This window comes from Chiloscyllium plagiosum, unplaced genomic scaffold (genome assembly GCF_037043375.1).
Source record: "Chiloscyllium plagiosum isolate Xiang-an unplaced genomic scaffold, Cpla_swu_hap1 HiC_scaffold_31, whole genome shotgun sequence".
NCBI classification, from domain to species: Eukaryota; Metazoa; Chordata; class Chondrichthyes; order Orectolobiformes; family Hemiscylliidae; genus Chiloscyllium; species Chiloscyllium plagiosum.
In genome coordinates, this window is record NW_028270169.1 from 16,016,114 (window position 1) to 16,033,441 (window position 17,328).

The 17,328-nt window shown below is 38.2% G+C and overlaps 1 protein-coding gene across 3 annotated transcripts in view; it reads left to right on the plus strand.

The window, feature by feature from the left end:
• sgsm2 (small G protein signaling modulator 2) overlaps positions 1-17,328 on the plus strand; it is a 216,565-nt gene that overhangs the window by 185,221 nt on the left and 14,016 nt on the right. For all 3 annotated transcript variants that reach the window (XM_087977285.1, XM_043718289.2, XM_043718290.2), the window contains 9 exons: positions 4,515-4,668; positions 6,678-6,742; positions 7,189-7,334; positions 8,494-8,622; positions 9,985-10,167; positions 12,387-12,824; positions 14,899-15,023; positions 15,126-15,208; positions 16,240-16,349. In XM_087977285.1, coding sequence (XP_087833411.1) covers positions 4,515-4,668; positions 6,678-6,742; positions 7,189-7,334; positions 8,494-8,622; positions 9,985-10,167; positions 12,387-12,824; positions 14,899-15,023; positions 15,126-15,208; positions 16,240-16,349 — 1,433 coding nt within the window. The remainder of the gene's footprint in view (positions 1-4,514; positions 4,669-6,677; positions 6,743-7,188; positions 7,335-8,493; positions 8,623-9,984; positions 10,168-12,386; positions 12,825-14,898; positions 15,024-15,125; positions 15,209-16,239; positions 16,350-17,328) is intronic.

Below are 17,328 nucleotides of genomic sequence, written 5' to 3' on the forward strand. Positions count from 1 at the left end.
GTATTTTTGTAGTATCTTTCCCTTGTCGAAATGTCCCAAGGTCCTTCACTGAAATGTGAACAGATCAAATTTTACATGGGACAGCATAAGGACAGATGACTAAAGGTTTGGTCAGAATAGTGAGGACAGCACCATGGTGGATCTGTTGATGCCCTGGAAATCATGTTCAGTGTCTAGCCTCAGTTGCTTGCAGCTGCAATTGGGTGAAAGAACAAACAGGGGTTGACTTTGTCGAGTTACTACCCAACCAAGAGATCAATATCTTTGAGAGAGGAGCGAATCATCAAGGAAAAAGAAAGAAATTCATTTTCACATGATGTTGACTGAAATATTACACTTCAATATTTTAAAAAATTCTAAGTTAAAGCCAGAGAGCATAACTATATTCTACAGTCAGTAACTTATAAAACGTTCAATCAGTCTAGTTTTATTATTCAGTACTCATTTTTTTAACCACTCACTAGTCCCATTTAATCACACTTATGTTCGAATGTAACTAAATCGTTAGGATGTTCTAAGCCTTTATAGTTTCAGAAGTGGATGTGAATTTAATTGTTAATATTCCTGTGTTTCTTTCCCCACAAACTCCTTTACAAATTCTACATTGACCTCAGACACCTTCATTTGTACACAAAACAAAGGGCTGAATTCTTCTGAACTGATGCCCGATATGTGTAACACATGCATGAATCCACATTTCTTAATACCCTCTTTCAAATAGGACACAGATGAATTTTATGTAAGCACCAGCACAATGTGACTTAACTATATCAGTGGAATACTGATAAAATATTGAAGGAAGAAGGTGGAGGTGGGTGATAGAGGGAAGGAATGGCTAACTCATTTACAGGTGCTGGTGTACTAAGAGCTACAAATCTCTTAAAGAAAGATCACTACATTCTTAGATACACTGTTGACGATTTGAAGGTAATGACAACACTGTTGTTTCCCATTTGCTCGCCGTTGCTTTTAATTTTTTGCAACATGCTTGAACTGTGCATGTGGCCACTAAACAAAAGTCCTCAATAACTAATGCTGTTCACTGTAATTCTTCACCAAGTGATTTTTCAATTAATTTTGGTTTCTCAATTTATCAGGCAACCTTTCATCGGGTTTCATTTTTGTCTTTAGGTTCTGTGAGGTTCTGATTTCACCAGGTTCTTATGACACCTTCCACAAACAAAAAAAAAACAAAAAAAAAATTAAAATCCTTTAAATTCTGATGCAATATACACTGAAATTTTTTGTAACTCAACCAATGAGAAGCTGCAGTAAATGATACGTCGGCCAACTGCTTCCTGAAGAATTAAGGTGAAGAGCATTTCTTTTAGTTACGATTTTATTTTGAAATTATTTATAGTTTTTATTTGATTTGCTGAGCACCCAGTCTGGCTGCATTGCCTTGCTGCAGGGGACTGTGCTGCTTTTGGTTGTTTTGACTGTGGTTGTATGATGCTTTTGTAATCACAGCTGGTGCTGCATTGATCACTTCCCTTCCATTATGCTTGTTTCAACCCTCTGTAATTTATGGTTTATTTATCCTTTGCTGCTAGATTTAGTTACCTGGTTGCACGTGGAATTTTACACTTGTGTGCTCTCCTTTTATGTGGGGGGAAAACAGCAAATATTCAAGAGTGGTCCCAAGGCAGTCATCTAATAAAGAGTTCAGATGGCATCCCAGTGAGTGTGGACCACAAGCATGTTATAACGGCCCTCTGAACTCCTGAAATTAAAATATCCCCTTGTAATCACTCCAAGATGTTTGTTTACTTTTAATATATATTGTAAATGTGACGGGATGGTTTTAACTCAAATTCTAGTCTGTATGTTTTTATTTGTCAAGTACGCTCAATATTGTTGATGCATGATGAAATTCTCACTAAAAATCCATGGATGTTATGTTGTCAATACAAGTTTAATCATATTGGAGTTGATTACCATAAAATTCTATGTCCTGTATATGTTTTGGACAAGAATATGGAAAGACTCCAATTTTACTTCATGTCAATGATGAATCTAGTTGCTTTGAATTAGTGTCACTAACGCATGTTCTATGTACAACAGGTTAAAAGCTTTACGCTTTAAAAATGCAGCAAAAACACGTCATTGCTATAATTTTTTTTAACCTTTTCTTTTTGGTTTCAGCATCATAAATAATTGCATCTGTAAAATGCCTGCGGAAATGTGATTAGTACAGGCTCTTAAGCTCTGACTCCATCCAGTCCCATTTAGATATTGCAAATTTAAAAAGAATGCAATTCTACGATATGCAGTTTAGCTCTGTGCACTGTCTCATGACAATTTCAGCAATTTAGCCATTTCTGATATTTTCATGGTCTTCTAGTGTCTGGATTGTAAGGTACTAGTCATCTCATTTATTGAAAGATTTTTCCAACTCCTCCTTCGCCTACACATATTGACTCATGCTGGGCCACGTTTCCAAACTTGCAGCCAGATCGCTGGTGCAAGAGCTATGTGCAACCTGAGACATTTGACAGTTTCAAGCTTTTCAACAATGGAGATCATCAGCTGGTCCAGATTCTGTCCTTGTCCAATAGCCGCACATGCACATCAAACAGAGATGACCAGACAGCAATCAGGAGTGGGCAGCTTTCCTAATTCCATCATCCCAACAGAACGCCTATAGACTCTTAGTAAAGTTCTGTCATTATGATGGATGTGACATACAGTATTTAAATTACAGCAGGGGCTGCAATCGATGACTCAATTTTATGCTAGAAAACACAAAGCAATGCAGATGCTGTAAATCTGAATAACACCAAAAAAAGTACTGGAAACATTCACTAGTTGGGCAGCTTCTGCATTTAGGGGAAGGCAAGGGTTAATGTTTCAGGTCAAATTTCATCCTAATTTCCTCCCTGTATAGAAGCTCTCTAACCAAGTGTGGGGTTCCAGTATTTGTTGTGTTTACTTTTGTGCTTGAGCTTGTTTTCCTCAGACGAGCATCCAAGAGCCAAAAACCCTGATTACATTAAAAACAAAACTTGGCCGTAGAATTGTAGGTGCACAAGAAACTTGGCTTTGGAATTCTGTGGCTAGGATAAGGAGCTGAGTTCCCACATTTACATGTGGGAGGTGATGGAAAATACACAGGATTTTCAGAATCAAACAAAGTGAGTTTAAATGAGTATATAAGCAGCAGAATTTTGTTTTATTTACTGGGGCTAGATAATATGCTGTTTTCAAATCGGGACAAATATTTTAGACAGAGAGTGGTTAGTGTGTATAATGAACTGACACAGAAAGTGGTGGATGCAGACATTTGGATAAGTACATGAATAGGAAAGGTTTGCAGGGGTGTTGGGCCAAGCGCAGGCAGGTGGGACTAGTTTGGTTTGGGAACATGGTTGGCATGGACTGGTTGGACCAAAGGGTCTGGTTCCATGCTGTATGACTTTATTGTACTTCATCTGCCATGCATCTACCCACTCGATGGACTTGTTGAAATCACACTGAAGCATCTCAGCATCCTCCTCACAGCTTGTCCACCCATCCAGTTTGTGTCATCTGCAAATTTAGAGATATTTTAGTTTAGTTCACTCATCCAAATTATTAATATACATTGTGAATAACTGGGAACTTAGCACTGATCCCTATGGTACCCCTCCAGTTACTGCCTGCATTTGGAGAAAGACCCATTTATTCCCACTCTTAGCTTCCTTTCTGCCATCCAATTTTCTATCCATCTCAATACACTACCTACAATCCCATGTGCTTTCATTTTAATGTAGACCGGCAAGAGGCTGGAAGAACACAGCAAGCCAGGCAGCATCAGGAGGTGGAGAAGTCAACATTTCCGGTATAACCCTTCTTCCGATCCTGAAGAAGAAGGATTATACATGAAACGTTGACTTCTCCATCTCCTGATGTTGCCTGGCTTGTTGTGTTCTTCCAGCCTCCTGGCTGTCTACTTTGGTTTCCAGCATCTGCAGTTTTTTTTTGGTCTCTAACTTCATTTTACATGTGGATTTCTTATATAAGACTTTGTCGTTCAGTGAGCCATCCCTGAAAGAGGAAGTAGGGTCTCCAGTTCACAGCTGTGATTCCTGCCACCTCAGATGATTGTACCCACTAACCTATATAATGAGCTCAAGCATAATACCAAGATAAACCACATAAATAAATCTCTAAAGCACTCAACATAAAATGATTCCTGCAAGAAGTTAGTTCCTGAACATAGAATTTTAAAGGAAAGCATAAAAGTTTTGGATTTTAACAACATTGAAAGGTTTAGAGAGTCATCAAAATTGAGAGAGATTGCACGTCCAAACACTAAAACTACTTGCTTAGAGAATTTTATCTTCATTAGTTATTTTTAAACTAAAGTGCAACTGTAAAATACAGTTTTTCAATTAACCTTCTCACCCAAAGTTGTTCTGTAACTTTTGACCTAAAATAGCTAGTATTACACTGCATTATTTTTGAAGTGAGGTGGGAGGGTGGGGGTCTGAAAGTTCCTCTAAATGCATGCCAAATTTCGTTTTCTTTTTCAGATCCTAATGAATTATTGGAAATACATGGATACAGCACAAATCAGTTTCCTTGGCAACTGGGAGATCTGTGTAGCCAAGGTTCCTCTTGTTTATCCTGCTCGACCAGTGGTTCTCCCTTTGACATACCCAACTGTTGTAGCTGTGGAAATGACAGGTAAAGAAAACAGGACAATATTTCATTAGAGCTTTCCTGAGAGGAACAACTTTCAATTACATGCGCGGGTTTTACAAAATAATAAGTTAACCTTAATTCCAGCATTATCTATGTGACTTATTAGAACATAAGGAAAATTTTTCATAGATAGTAAGTATATTAGTCATTAGAATAGAAGGACTGTGCAACCAATTAATTACTTTGAGTTATAATGACTTATCATGATGTTGACCAGTGCATCCACCACCAATCTTCCCAAATAGCGATGGATTTTTTATGTTTTTGGTTGATGGTAGAATGTTGGCTAGGACACAGGGGGAGTTCCTCTGAGATTATTCTGTTGAATGTACCTGGTTGTCTTGATCTTGCTTTGAGCTCTCAGGCTCCATCATGATAGAATCTATCATCTGTATTGGTGACAGAGTTCTTGTACAATAAATGAAGGTAATTCCATAACTCCTGGTTATTTATCTTTGGGAAAGGACTGTGGAAGCTTTAGAATCAATTTGTTTTCTGGCTATGAATTGAGTCATGCAATCTGAGAGCTTAGAAACCGGTACATAGACGTAAGAGCTCAGGAAGTGGAAAATTGGATGAGATGCAATTACAAAGCTTTCCTGAAGAACCTGACTCCTATCAGGAAATGTATTGAGGGTACTAGTAGATCTCTGCCTCTGTCAGGTGTTCATTTTTCACAGCTGACCAGCAGATGAACCAACCATGTTGAGTCCTATCCATTGCTTGCTCTTAACATTCAAATGTGTGCATTTTCTAGCATGATTCACCGGAAATGATTGAGAGCAGGAACATGGAAATTACTGGACAAGAAAAGGCAAAATGTCTCTCTTTGTAGTCAGTTCATACAATGAAAAGGGAGTTGTTTACTACTTAACAACCTTGGCTTTGCTGTCTTTTTCTGGCCCAATGATGCTGAAGTAAATAGTAGCACCACTTGCTGCTCTGAAGTCAGGTTTTCAATGTCGAGATTAGATTAGATTCCCTACAGTATGGAAACAGGCCCTTCAGCCCAGCAAGTCCACACCGACCCTCCGAAGAGTACTTGATAATTTAGCATGGCCAATTCACCTAACCTGTGCATCTTTGGAATGTGGGAGAAACCGGAGCACCCAGAGGAAACCCATGCAGACACTGGGAGAATGTGCAAGCTCCACACAGTCGCCTGAGGCAGGAATTGAACCCAAGTCCCTGGTGCTGTGAGGCTGCAGTGCTAACTACTGAGCCACTCTACCACCCCATATGTGGATCCAACGTGGATCAGCAATTCAAACAAATCATCGACGAGACTTGTTGCTGGCACAAATTTATTGGATTGACTGTTTTATTTAAAGGAAGTACAAATTGACAGTGATTTTAGTCTAATTATAGTTGAATCTGACTATGACAAATATTTTTGTCAACATACTCAAATATTGGCCAAGAGTGCAACCTTCTGATTAACAGTATACTTTTTCTGGATGCTGCTTACTTCTGAATCAGTGAAGATTGACCATGTTGAGCTAGAGTCTTAGTACTATGTTGATTGCATTGTTAAGGAACTGGGCTGAAGGAACAAGGCTCTTGTGACACAATGGTAGAGTTCCTACCTCTGAGCCAGAAAGTGCAGATTCAAGTTACACCTGTCCCAGATGTTTGTCAGAACATTTCTGAACAGGTTGATTAAAGTAATTATAAAGAGAGATTTCTGAAACACTGAATAGTGTTAAGGAAGAAGGAGATATTTGTAACATTGCATTCTGTAAATACATTATGTAAAAGATTGCTGTCCAGTTTCCTACTTCAACTGGCTTTTGAATGAATTAACATGTACGTGGGAGAGAAGGCAGCATAGTGGATAGAACAATAGACTATATGCTGTATGTCAACAAAATTTGTGTATGATGAGAAATGTTTCTCTTAGATAGCCCTTATAATTTCTGTCTAGGATGTGGAGAATAAACCTTTTCACAAGATTAAATCCTCTTGCAAACTTTTTGACTCTTCTATCATAGGACTCCCTTAAAGATGCTCTGTGAGAACATGAAGAGGCAAATTGTTTCAAGGGCATTTTATGGATGTAAGTACACAGTAAGAATATTCGCTAGTGAGTGACAGATGCTGTGGAAGGTAGTGTAAGATATTTAGAAATTATTTTAAATCCAAATTTGCATGATGAATCAGCTAATATAGATTGTGTAGCATTGTCATCATGATTGATTAATTAGCATCACTGTTGATATTATTAACCAAATGGTATATCTAGAATTATACTTGGCTAACAATGAATGCTAATATGTAAATTTTGCTCTAATACTCTGTAATTTAATTGAGAAGCTTAGATGCTAAAAGTTATTGCTGAAGCTGTGGTGGTTTATGAGTTTATCCCTTACTGCTTTTTATCACTTGCTTTAGTTATAGGTGTGTAGTGGTCTGGTTGATGCCTTTATGTGAATGTGATAGTGCATTACTGTTCTTTTGTTCCAAGGAAGATAAACATTAAGACTTTTGTGATTCTGCACCCAGGGCTTGCTTACTGCCGACACCTCTCTACAGTCCGCACACACCTATCAGCCCTTGTGAATCACACCATTATTCCTCCTGACAAGCCATGTGAAGCTACAGGCGGACTGACTGGAGAAGTTTGGAATAAGTATGAGAAAGATAGGAAGGTAGGATAGCTGAGAAGGCAACAAATTAACCAGAATTCCTCCTTCTGATCTGTAATTAATTAATTATCATTCTTGAAGTATGTGCATGCCAGGATCAAACTGAGTTGAGTAAAGAATATATTAGCACAAACAGTCTGTTTATTTCTCTGAGCCTGGGGTGCTCCCTGTGTAAGGTGTGGAGAAATGGTTGCTACAGTCCAAATAGCCAGTGGGCTATGTGACATGTGCTTCAGGGTCCATCACCACCACTTCCAAACACAATCAGAACATTTTTTTTGCGAAGAACAATTATGAGTAGAAGAATATTTCATTTTTGAAGTTTTTTTCCTCCCCTTAATATTCTTCCCTCCTCTTCTGAAGACACTCCTTCTTGGCTTGCCATCTACTGTTTGGTAATTGGCCCTGATTATTTCTCTTATGGTTGAAAACAATCCTGTTATATAGTGGCAGAATTAGGCCATTTGGCCCATCAAGCCTGCTCCAGCCAATCATGGCTGACATGTTTCTCAACTCCATTTTCCTGCCTTCTCCCTGTAATCCTTGATCTCCTTACAACACAAGAACTTGGGGAAAAAGGAAGCAGTAGACAGCCCAATACTGCACATGTGTAATTTTCACATACATCCATTGACCGTAGGTGTTGCTGTGTTGGCGATCAAGAGTAGGAACCATTATACTTTTCTTTCCTTCCCAACTCAGCAATCCTAGCAAATTGTAATGTTTTAGCTGCTCGCCTGCCTGAGACCACCAACTTGGAGATCTAACCTTTTGTGTCTTGTCTGGACTAGAAGGTGACTTAATTAGTAAACACTGCAAGAATATACATGCTGTTCATAAGCATAGGTGGTTTCTGCCTGGTAGCCATCTTAGTTGCAGGTGGACTTATTTAACCAAGTAGCTTAGCCATTTGAAAACAGTTAAGACAATGACCTGATCACAGGCATAAAGATTTGAGCATGATAAAGGGCAATCTAAAGTAAGAGAAAGAAAAGAAATTGTATAAAATGAGACTTAACATTTTGGCTTTACTGAGAAATATATCTGAAAGCCAGACATGTATGGTTCCGCAAAAATTCTACTACAAGTAATTTTAATAATTAAAGTAAAAATAGAATCATAAAGTCATAGAAAAATCACAGTTTGATATTTTTATTCTTAGAACTACAAAAAATTGGAGCTGCTGAGACTAGTTTATTATGGAGGAGTCCAGCATGAAATAAGGAAAGATGTTTGGCCCTTCCTCCTGGGACACTACAAGTTTGGTATGAGTAAACAGGACATGGACCAGGTATGTAATCAACACTTCACTGTATAAATCAATTGGACTTGAATGAGTCAAAAAGCTGATAGGTTTTGGAAAATACCATGTGCCGTTCCAGGGGCTGCTCTTCTCATAGTTGGAAATCAAAGCGTAGTGGAGACTGAGTTTAAAGAAACATTAGAACCATAGAAAATAGGAGCAGGAGTAGGCCATTCAGTCCTTCCGAACTGTTGTGCCATTCAATACGATCATGGCTGATTGTCTATCTCCATACCCTGTTTTCACTTTCTCCTCATACTCTTTGATCTCTTTACCCCTAAAAAATGTGTCTAACTCTGCCTTGAAAACATTTTGTGTTTTGGTCTCAGTTGCTTTCTGTGGCAGGGAATTCCACAGGTCCACCACTCTCTGGTGAAGAAAGTTCTCCTCATCATAGTCCTAAATGAGAAGCCTATAAGCTTAATCTGTGACCCCTGGTTCTGGGATTCTGGTCATTGGGGAATAGCCTTCTTGTGTTTACCTTCTTGTATCTAATCCTGTCAGACTGTACACTGTAACTAATCTATGATGGAGCTGACTTAGGAATGCTTGCTGACAATGAGTAGCTGAAATGGGTTAAGAGTTCTGTATCCAACATTAGAATTCCTCCGATACTGAGCAGGTCAGGTGGTTTGTTGCTTTGTTATCTTTTGATATTTCCTGTAACTTTACATTTCCTTTGCTACTCAAATATTGTAATTCCACATCAAGTTCTAAAGGGTAGTGGAAATGTAGCAATCTGTGACAATAAATTGCTTTAGTGAGGAGTACACAAGACTGATGAGGCTATATTGGCTGAAATAGAGGCTTTGCCCGCACCTAAATTTTTTAAAAACCCTCTAAATGGATAATGTGCTTGATGAAGCTGTTGTTGATCATTAGAAAAGAGAATTTAAATGGACCTTTCAGGATTTTTGGAAATTGCATGTTAAGCTGCATAATTGGTAATACATCCTTCTTTTAGACATAAATCGTAAATAAGGATTGATGAAACCAAAGTATGAGTTACTTAATTGAAGATTTAAACCATATATAAGTAATGATCAATTGGAATCATGCAGAATATATCTCTATCACTGCTGCTTCAGACAAACTAACAAGGCATGGGACTAATGCATCATTTCCTGTTGAGATAGATAATGATTGACAGCACTTTAAGATGCATAGTCTTAAAGATATGTGTACACCATGTCCCAACAATGTTTATGAGATGTTGTAAGATAGTGTCATTGATGAAGACACCTTTTGTTAATAACAGTTGGTTGTTTCAAAAACACTAATAGCAGAATATGTGCATAGATGTATCTCAGTCTCTGATTAATTACATTGATTCCTGGGCTTGTCCCACAGGTGGATGAAGATATCGCTGCCAAGTACAGAAGTGTAATGGCAGAGTGGAAGGCCTGTGAGTTGGTCGTCAAGCGAAGAGACAGGGAAACTCATTCAGCAATCTTGGCCAAATTTTCATCGGGTAGCAGCATAGATAGTCATGTGCAACGTCTGATTCATCAAGATTCCAGCATCAGCAATGACGTAAAGTATTTTGTGTATCACATTTGTTGATTGTGTTAACCATTGGTATCAGTGAGCCCTTCAGATCTCAAACAATTTGTCTTCAGTCTTGTTTTGTGGGTGACTCTGGAAAGGCCATGTTTATTTTTCACCCATAGTTGCCATAAGAATCTGGCAGTTGTCCTCCCTTGTAACGATTATTTTGACAAATGAATAGCTTCAGAAGCAATTAAATCATGTCCTGCAAGATAGAATTAAATGGAGGCCAGACACGTCAGGATTGGCATTCTCTCCCCCCAGAGAGCATTATGAAGCCAGTTGGATTTTAAGACAGTTTGGCAGTCCTAGGTTATGTATTGGCACAAGTCTGCAAATTAGTAGATTTTGAACTTCAGAAGTTGATATGGTAAGATGTTTATGGACAATCGCTTAATCACAACATTTCAGTACTCGTAAATAAAAACCATGAATCTAAAGGATGAAGATAGTATATAACAATAACCATACTTCTTAATAAATGCTCATTGTGCAGCTCGACGTTAGGACACTACAAACTGATTTAATTGGGTCACCAAGTTTGTGCCGGTGCTGCCACTCTTTTTACAACCCTAGGGTGCAGACCATCCTGTCCTGGGGCCATTTCAGCCTTTAGGTACAAGAGTTTTCCTAGCACTTTTTCCCTGATAATGGTGATTGTTTTAAGTTCATCCTTTACGGTCACCTTTTCATTTGGGACATTTTCTAAGTCTTCTACCAGGAAGGCAAACAAAAGCAAAACTGTTAAAAGGCTCCACGATTTATTTGTTTTCCATGACCATTTCTCCAAACTTTGTGTAAATAAAAAGTCATATTGAACTCAAAGCATTAAATCTGTTTCTCTATCCACAGATGATACCAGACCTGCTGGGTTTTTCAGCAATTTCTGCTTTTATTTTAAATCTTTGGCAACTGCAGTGTTTGTTTTAATTTGAATGTCCTTCTAGAGAACTGTGTCTCTGTCTCTGGTCTTAGTTACTCTTTTCTTGTTGGAATACTTATAGGAACTCTCACTATCTGCTTTTACACTACTAACTAGCTTTCTCTCGTACTCTGTTTTCAGCCTTTGAAGTAACTCACCAAGGCACTTTACAAGCATGTGATCCTTTCTCCCTATAAGGCCATGTGCAGTAGACACAATAGCACCACCTGCAAATTCCGTCCAAGTTGTACGCCATCTTGACTTGGAGCTAAATCACCATTCCTTTTCTATCAGTTGGGTCAAAATCCTAGAACCCTTTCCTAACACGCTGTGGAGATATTTTCTGACCAACCTATTCAGAGATATTATTGCACACCTCTGAACCAGGTGGGGCATGAACCCAGGCCTCATGAAACAGCAGTGCAGATATTCCTGCACCAAATAAATGCTGGGTTTGCCAGCAATGCCCACATGCCAAGAATGAATAAAAAGCCACTAACACATTAACCTAAAATCTATTGAGCAGTGTTGGAGAGCAGAATAGCATGTGTTCACTCCTTCCTCCACAGACCTTCCTGAGTATCCTGGCAGAAGCCCTTTGTGCATCTCCAATGCATGGCCCTTGCCCATTCTCCACTCATACCTTCTTCAACTATGTATTTGACAACCTTCCATGATTTCTGATTTCATAACATTTCCAATTCTAAAGTGTGTTTCTCAAGTACGCAAAAGCTGACTGTTCTCCCTGATGAAAGAAAGGAAATGTAATAAAGTCAACTTTGGGAGTGACTTGTTCTCAGCCCAACAAGCCTGAGACTGAGCTGATCCCTTATCATGTATTCTTTATGGAATCAGCCAGACAATATGCTAGAATGCCGTTAATAATGAAATTATAAGCACATTGCTTAGTTGATGGCAGGAGGACTATATTTGGTGGCAAGGATTTTTCTCCTTGGTTCCAGATGATATAAAGAATAAATACTGCAAATACTTGAAATTTAACATGTAAACAAAAAGTTGGAAATGCAAAAGGCCACCATCATTATCTAAAATGCAAGTTGCAATTTTGATTTTAGGTTCTTCCTACAACTACAGATAGTATTTTTAAAGTAATCTCCTCGTACATATGGTATCCCTAACTAGATGGGCAGTGGGGGGTTTTACATACATTTTTGATTTTAATTTTAAGGCATTCTGCCCCTAGAGAGAGTTCTCTGTTTCGCTTCATTATTCACATGGAAACTTAGTTTTACAATGTCATTCCTTTTAATATCCTGTTTAGGTCTTCATTTCTGTTGATGAAGTGGACCAGGGAGAGAAAGCCTTTAAATTGGTGGATGATGTAATGACAACAGTAGTAAACATTGACACCCCAACTGCAGCAGTTGAAGACAGACCATCAATGGAGTTTGACTCTCCTGATTCTGGACTGCCTTCGTCAAGGAATTATTCTGTCACATCAGGACATTCCCGAATCCTTTCAAGTACTGATGATCAAAGTTTGTGCATGGAAGAAGGTGTATTAGAGGAAGAAGATAACACTGACTTACACAAGGTTGAAGAACAGACACCCAGTATTAGTGAATCTGATTCCAGAAGAAAAAGTGGCCTGCAAAATGCCGAAACTCAGGACTCATTGTCAGAGGAACAACTGTGCACTCAGTTAGACTTGATAATGAGTGAGGAAAGCAGCGCATCTTTCCCATCTACAACATACACGGTCAGTAGGCTTTGATTCTATTCTGAAGAGACAATAAGTGAAGAGGTGATTGGGACAGGTTAAGTGAGAACTCAACGTTACAGATGAAATATGCAGAAAAGTATGAAGCAATTTGTTTTGCTGTTAAAAATAGAAAACATAGAAACCAAATGTTGACGTTTGCAAGGAGCCAGTAATTCATTTAAAGTCATGATTTTCAGAAATGCAACTATAAGTGAGGACCACTGTGCAGCAAATAATTAGGCAAGCAAATGATGTGTTATCCATTATTACAAATGGATTGGAGCTTGAGTAGACACCTTACAACAACAATATAGGGTCACATTTGTTATGCACCAAAAGAACGCTTTTCTTGCCTTCAGCAGAGTATAACAAAAGTTCACTCGATTCATTTCTGGGATGAGCAGACTATCCTATGAGAAGAGAGATTCCCTACATTTTGGAAGAATGAGATTGGATTTCATTGAGATATACAGAATTTTTAAGGGGCTTCACAGATGCTGGGATGATGCTTTCCTTTGGCTGGGGTTCACAACCTCAATAAAAGGCCAGCAATTTAGGAATGAGACCATGAGTCATTTATTCACTCAAAAACTGTATTTTTACATCCTTTAACAAATAGGATTGAAGACTTCAAAGATTAGTATAGATTGACAATGAAACAATACAAAATAATGATTTATGAGCTCTTGGTGATTCATTACAAAGATGAACATAATAAACTGTCAGTATCTATTGCAGCACTACATGGGTGAAAGACATTCAGTCTGGGGTTGATATTGGAGGTGTTGTCTGAGCAGATATTCTGGGGTTATGCTTGATTACCTTGGAGAAACATTTCAAAAGGAATTTTTACAATTCTCTATCTGACTGCTGACGATGCTCAATCATTGGGTATATTTAAGGCAGAGATTGAGAAATTATTGGATAAATCAAGGGGTGTGCAGCTAGTGCAGGAAAATGGGGTTAAGATAGAAAATCTCCCATAATCTTGCTGAACAACAAAGCAGATTTGAAAAGTGAAAATGTTTACGCCAGCTACTATTTATTATATTCTTATGTCGACTACTCAGTCTAATCTCCTCTCATTTTCTTCTTGTCAAGACTTAGTTATTTCATTGATGATTTTAATCAGAAATTATCCTTTTCCATATTAGCTGAACCATTACGGTCTTAACCTTGCACCAAAGCCATTTATTCAGCCGTCCTCCAAGTTGCTGACTCCATGTTTTTCTCTGACTATTTTAAGTCGCTTGATTCCTCATCTTAAATCTGTTTAAGTTAACATTGTCTCTGTTTTTCTTGGGCCACATTTTACTTCCTTATTCAAGTGTAATCAGAGATTTGATCCTCAGTTTAAGATTGATGTGCAAATTATCCATATTTCTCCAAGGACGTTAGGACTGTTTTGAGATATTGATGTATTCCACCTACTCTTGAAAATTTAACTGGCCCAGTTGTCCAGCAAAGTGACAACATTGAAGAAACAGAGGTTATGTTGTGCCACAGGAAGTGATTCAGTCACTTTGATTACCACAATTTTAAATAATTACAATGATTTGAATCAATTTACTAGGATACCAATTAATTTTTTTTTGTCTTTGGTCCTGGAATGAAAGCAAAGCTGTATTTATGAATGACTTGCATGGCTCACTTCAGGGAAATTAACAGCAAACCACATAGTGAGACTGGATTTAGATTGGGTATGAGTGCCAGATTCCCTGAAGGGTGGTAATGTGAGTCATCTGAGCTTTTATAACAATCTGCTGGCTATTATGATTATTTTGTCCTGGTGCCTTCAAAGTATTTTACGATTTGAACTCCTGAGCTTTGGGTTACTCATCTAGTGCTCACCAGCCAATCTACTGGAGAGTCACAACTGAAATGACACAGTTGAAGTACTGTCATTGAATCCAAAGAAATGGGTATCATAACTGATTAAACTGTGATTAGGAGTGACATACCAAGGCAGTGGAGAATGGTGTATTAGAATTCAGTGTTTTAGTTCAGGATACATTTATCAAATCACTTATCTCTAATTACTAACACAATTTGAATATTCCTTATCTCTTAGACAGAACTGATGGATGCTGTATCATTAAATTGGCATCGGATTGATAAGGATGTACAACGTTGTGATAGAAATTACTGGTATTTTACTGCAATCAACCTAGAAAGACTGAAGACTGTAATGTGCAGGTATGGTTTTCGCTACTATCTGTTGGACAGATGTTCAATATGTTCTGGTTTTTTTTTTGCTTCTATCACATTTCTGATTGTTGTTCTCTCCTTGCCTTACAGTTATGTATGGGAACACTTGGATGTGGGCTATGTTCAGGGAATGTGTGATCTCTTGGCACCATTAATGGTGATTCTGGACAGTGGTAAGCACTACTTAATGGATAAGCAACTGCACTTGAATAAATGCCACAATTGTATATCGCAATCTTAAGGTATCATTGTACATGTCTTGGGTGGAAATATGTACCTTGAAGAGAGATTTAAGCTCTTGTACATCTTGTAAAAGACAGCAATGATGGTTACAAAGATTAAAAGAGACAGAAAATGAACCTCTTTGATTTCTGAGCTGTTGGTGATTCTTTGCAAAGATGGCTGTGATAAAGTTTGTATCACAGCACTACGTGTGAAGGATGACCAATCTGGAGATGATAATTAAGATGTAGGTTGCACAGATATTCTGGAGTTAGGTTTGATCATTTTAGGAAATGATTTATACAGAATTTGAGCATATGGTTTAGACTGATACTTTTAGTGCAAAACTGAAGGGTTTCCTGCACTGCGGGAGATTCATGATGAAGGGCTTATGCCCAAAACATTGACTCTCCTGCTCCTCAGTGGCTGCCTGACCACTTGTGCTTTTTCAGCACCACCCTTTTTGACTTACACTACAGGAGATACCCACTATGAGCTGAGATGTCAAATTGTGAGGCCGTGTCTGCATTCTTGATTAATATTAATGTGCTGTTCAAAGAAAAGCAGGGGAGATATGATGCATTAGCCAATACTCATCCTGAAACCAACATCACTCAATCAAGTTGCCCAACCATATTTCTCAGTGATGCTCATGGACCTTGCTGTAGAGAAATTGGCTGCTGTACTTCTGTCATTACAAAAATGACTACATTTCAAAAGTATTTTATCGGTGGCCAAATCCTGAGTTGTGAAAGTGGCTATGTAAATGCACATTTCTTCTTTCTTTAACCGATACAGAAATATCCAAAATAATGCTGGATCTTGAATCATCAAAAGCAATTTTAGTTTCAGTATCTTGAAAAAAGAATGAATAGGAGCTGAAATTGGTGCACTTGGACAACCCTGACCATTAAGTATGTCACAGTAGAGTCATCCAACTTCTGACAGGAGTGTTATTATGTCATTTTTTTTTCTTGTTTAGAGCCTGTTGCATACAGCTGCTTTACTCAGCTAATGAAGAGAATGAATCAGAACTTCCCAAATGGTGGTGCCATGGATACTCACTTTGCCAACATGAGATCATTAATACAGGTAATGGGACACTGGGATTAGAGTCAACGATGTTTTTATGAATGGGCAGACCAACATGAAATATGAGTGCCAATATTCCACTATGACAGCTGGGGAATTTAAAGTCAGTTAATGAACCTGAAATAAAAAGTAAAACACAGGGACCACTGCCAGCAATAGTTACAATGTAACTAATAAATTGTTATAAAAATCCATCTGTTTCATAGACTTTATTTGAGGAATGAATCCTGCAATTCAATAGCATTGTTGTTGACTTTTAAATGACTAACAAGTCATTTAAGCATAAGGAAGGCTGCTCACCACCACTTTCTTGAGCATTATAGATGGGCAATAAATGCTGATGTTGCCAATGACACCAGCATCCCATGAATGAATTTTTAAGTAAAGTTTTCATAGTGCCTTCCCAAACACCAATGCTCGTTGTTCTCTTATTTAGTTAGGTAAAATATTAACTGGGATGTCAATCAATGAGTAAGACATCACCACCTCTAATAGTTTATCAACTGAGCAGTTTGATCTCTCAGATCAGGAAGGACCCAAACTTCAAGTGCCAGCCTGTATAAACTGTTCTTAGGAAAACCATATCCCTTAGCAATGCTGGAAGTCTATATGTTGTTTCTGTGCCATGATCTCTGCTGTTATTTAATATATATGGTTATAGGGCTGAATTACTGTGAGGCAGGAGAGCTTACAAGCTGGCAGAGGTAGGAAAGGAATTGAAGACAAACAATCCTGCCAGGCTGATTTGTTAGTACGTGGTAAAATGCAGCTTGCTGAGTCAGCACAGAATCTCCCCCAGCTGTAATATTAATTGTGGTCGAAGTTTATTTCAATATTCACCAGAAAAGGACCGAAGTTGCAGGATACAGAACCTGCAGGCTGAACTGCAGCAATTTACAAGTTTACTTCAATGTCATCTCTTGCTGCTTTTATCCTTCTCAGAATCAGGTTGTGGCTCCCCCATAAGTAACACACCATC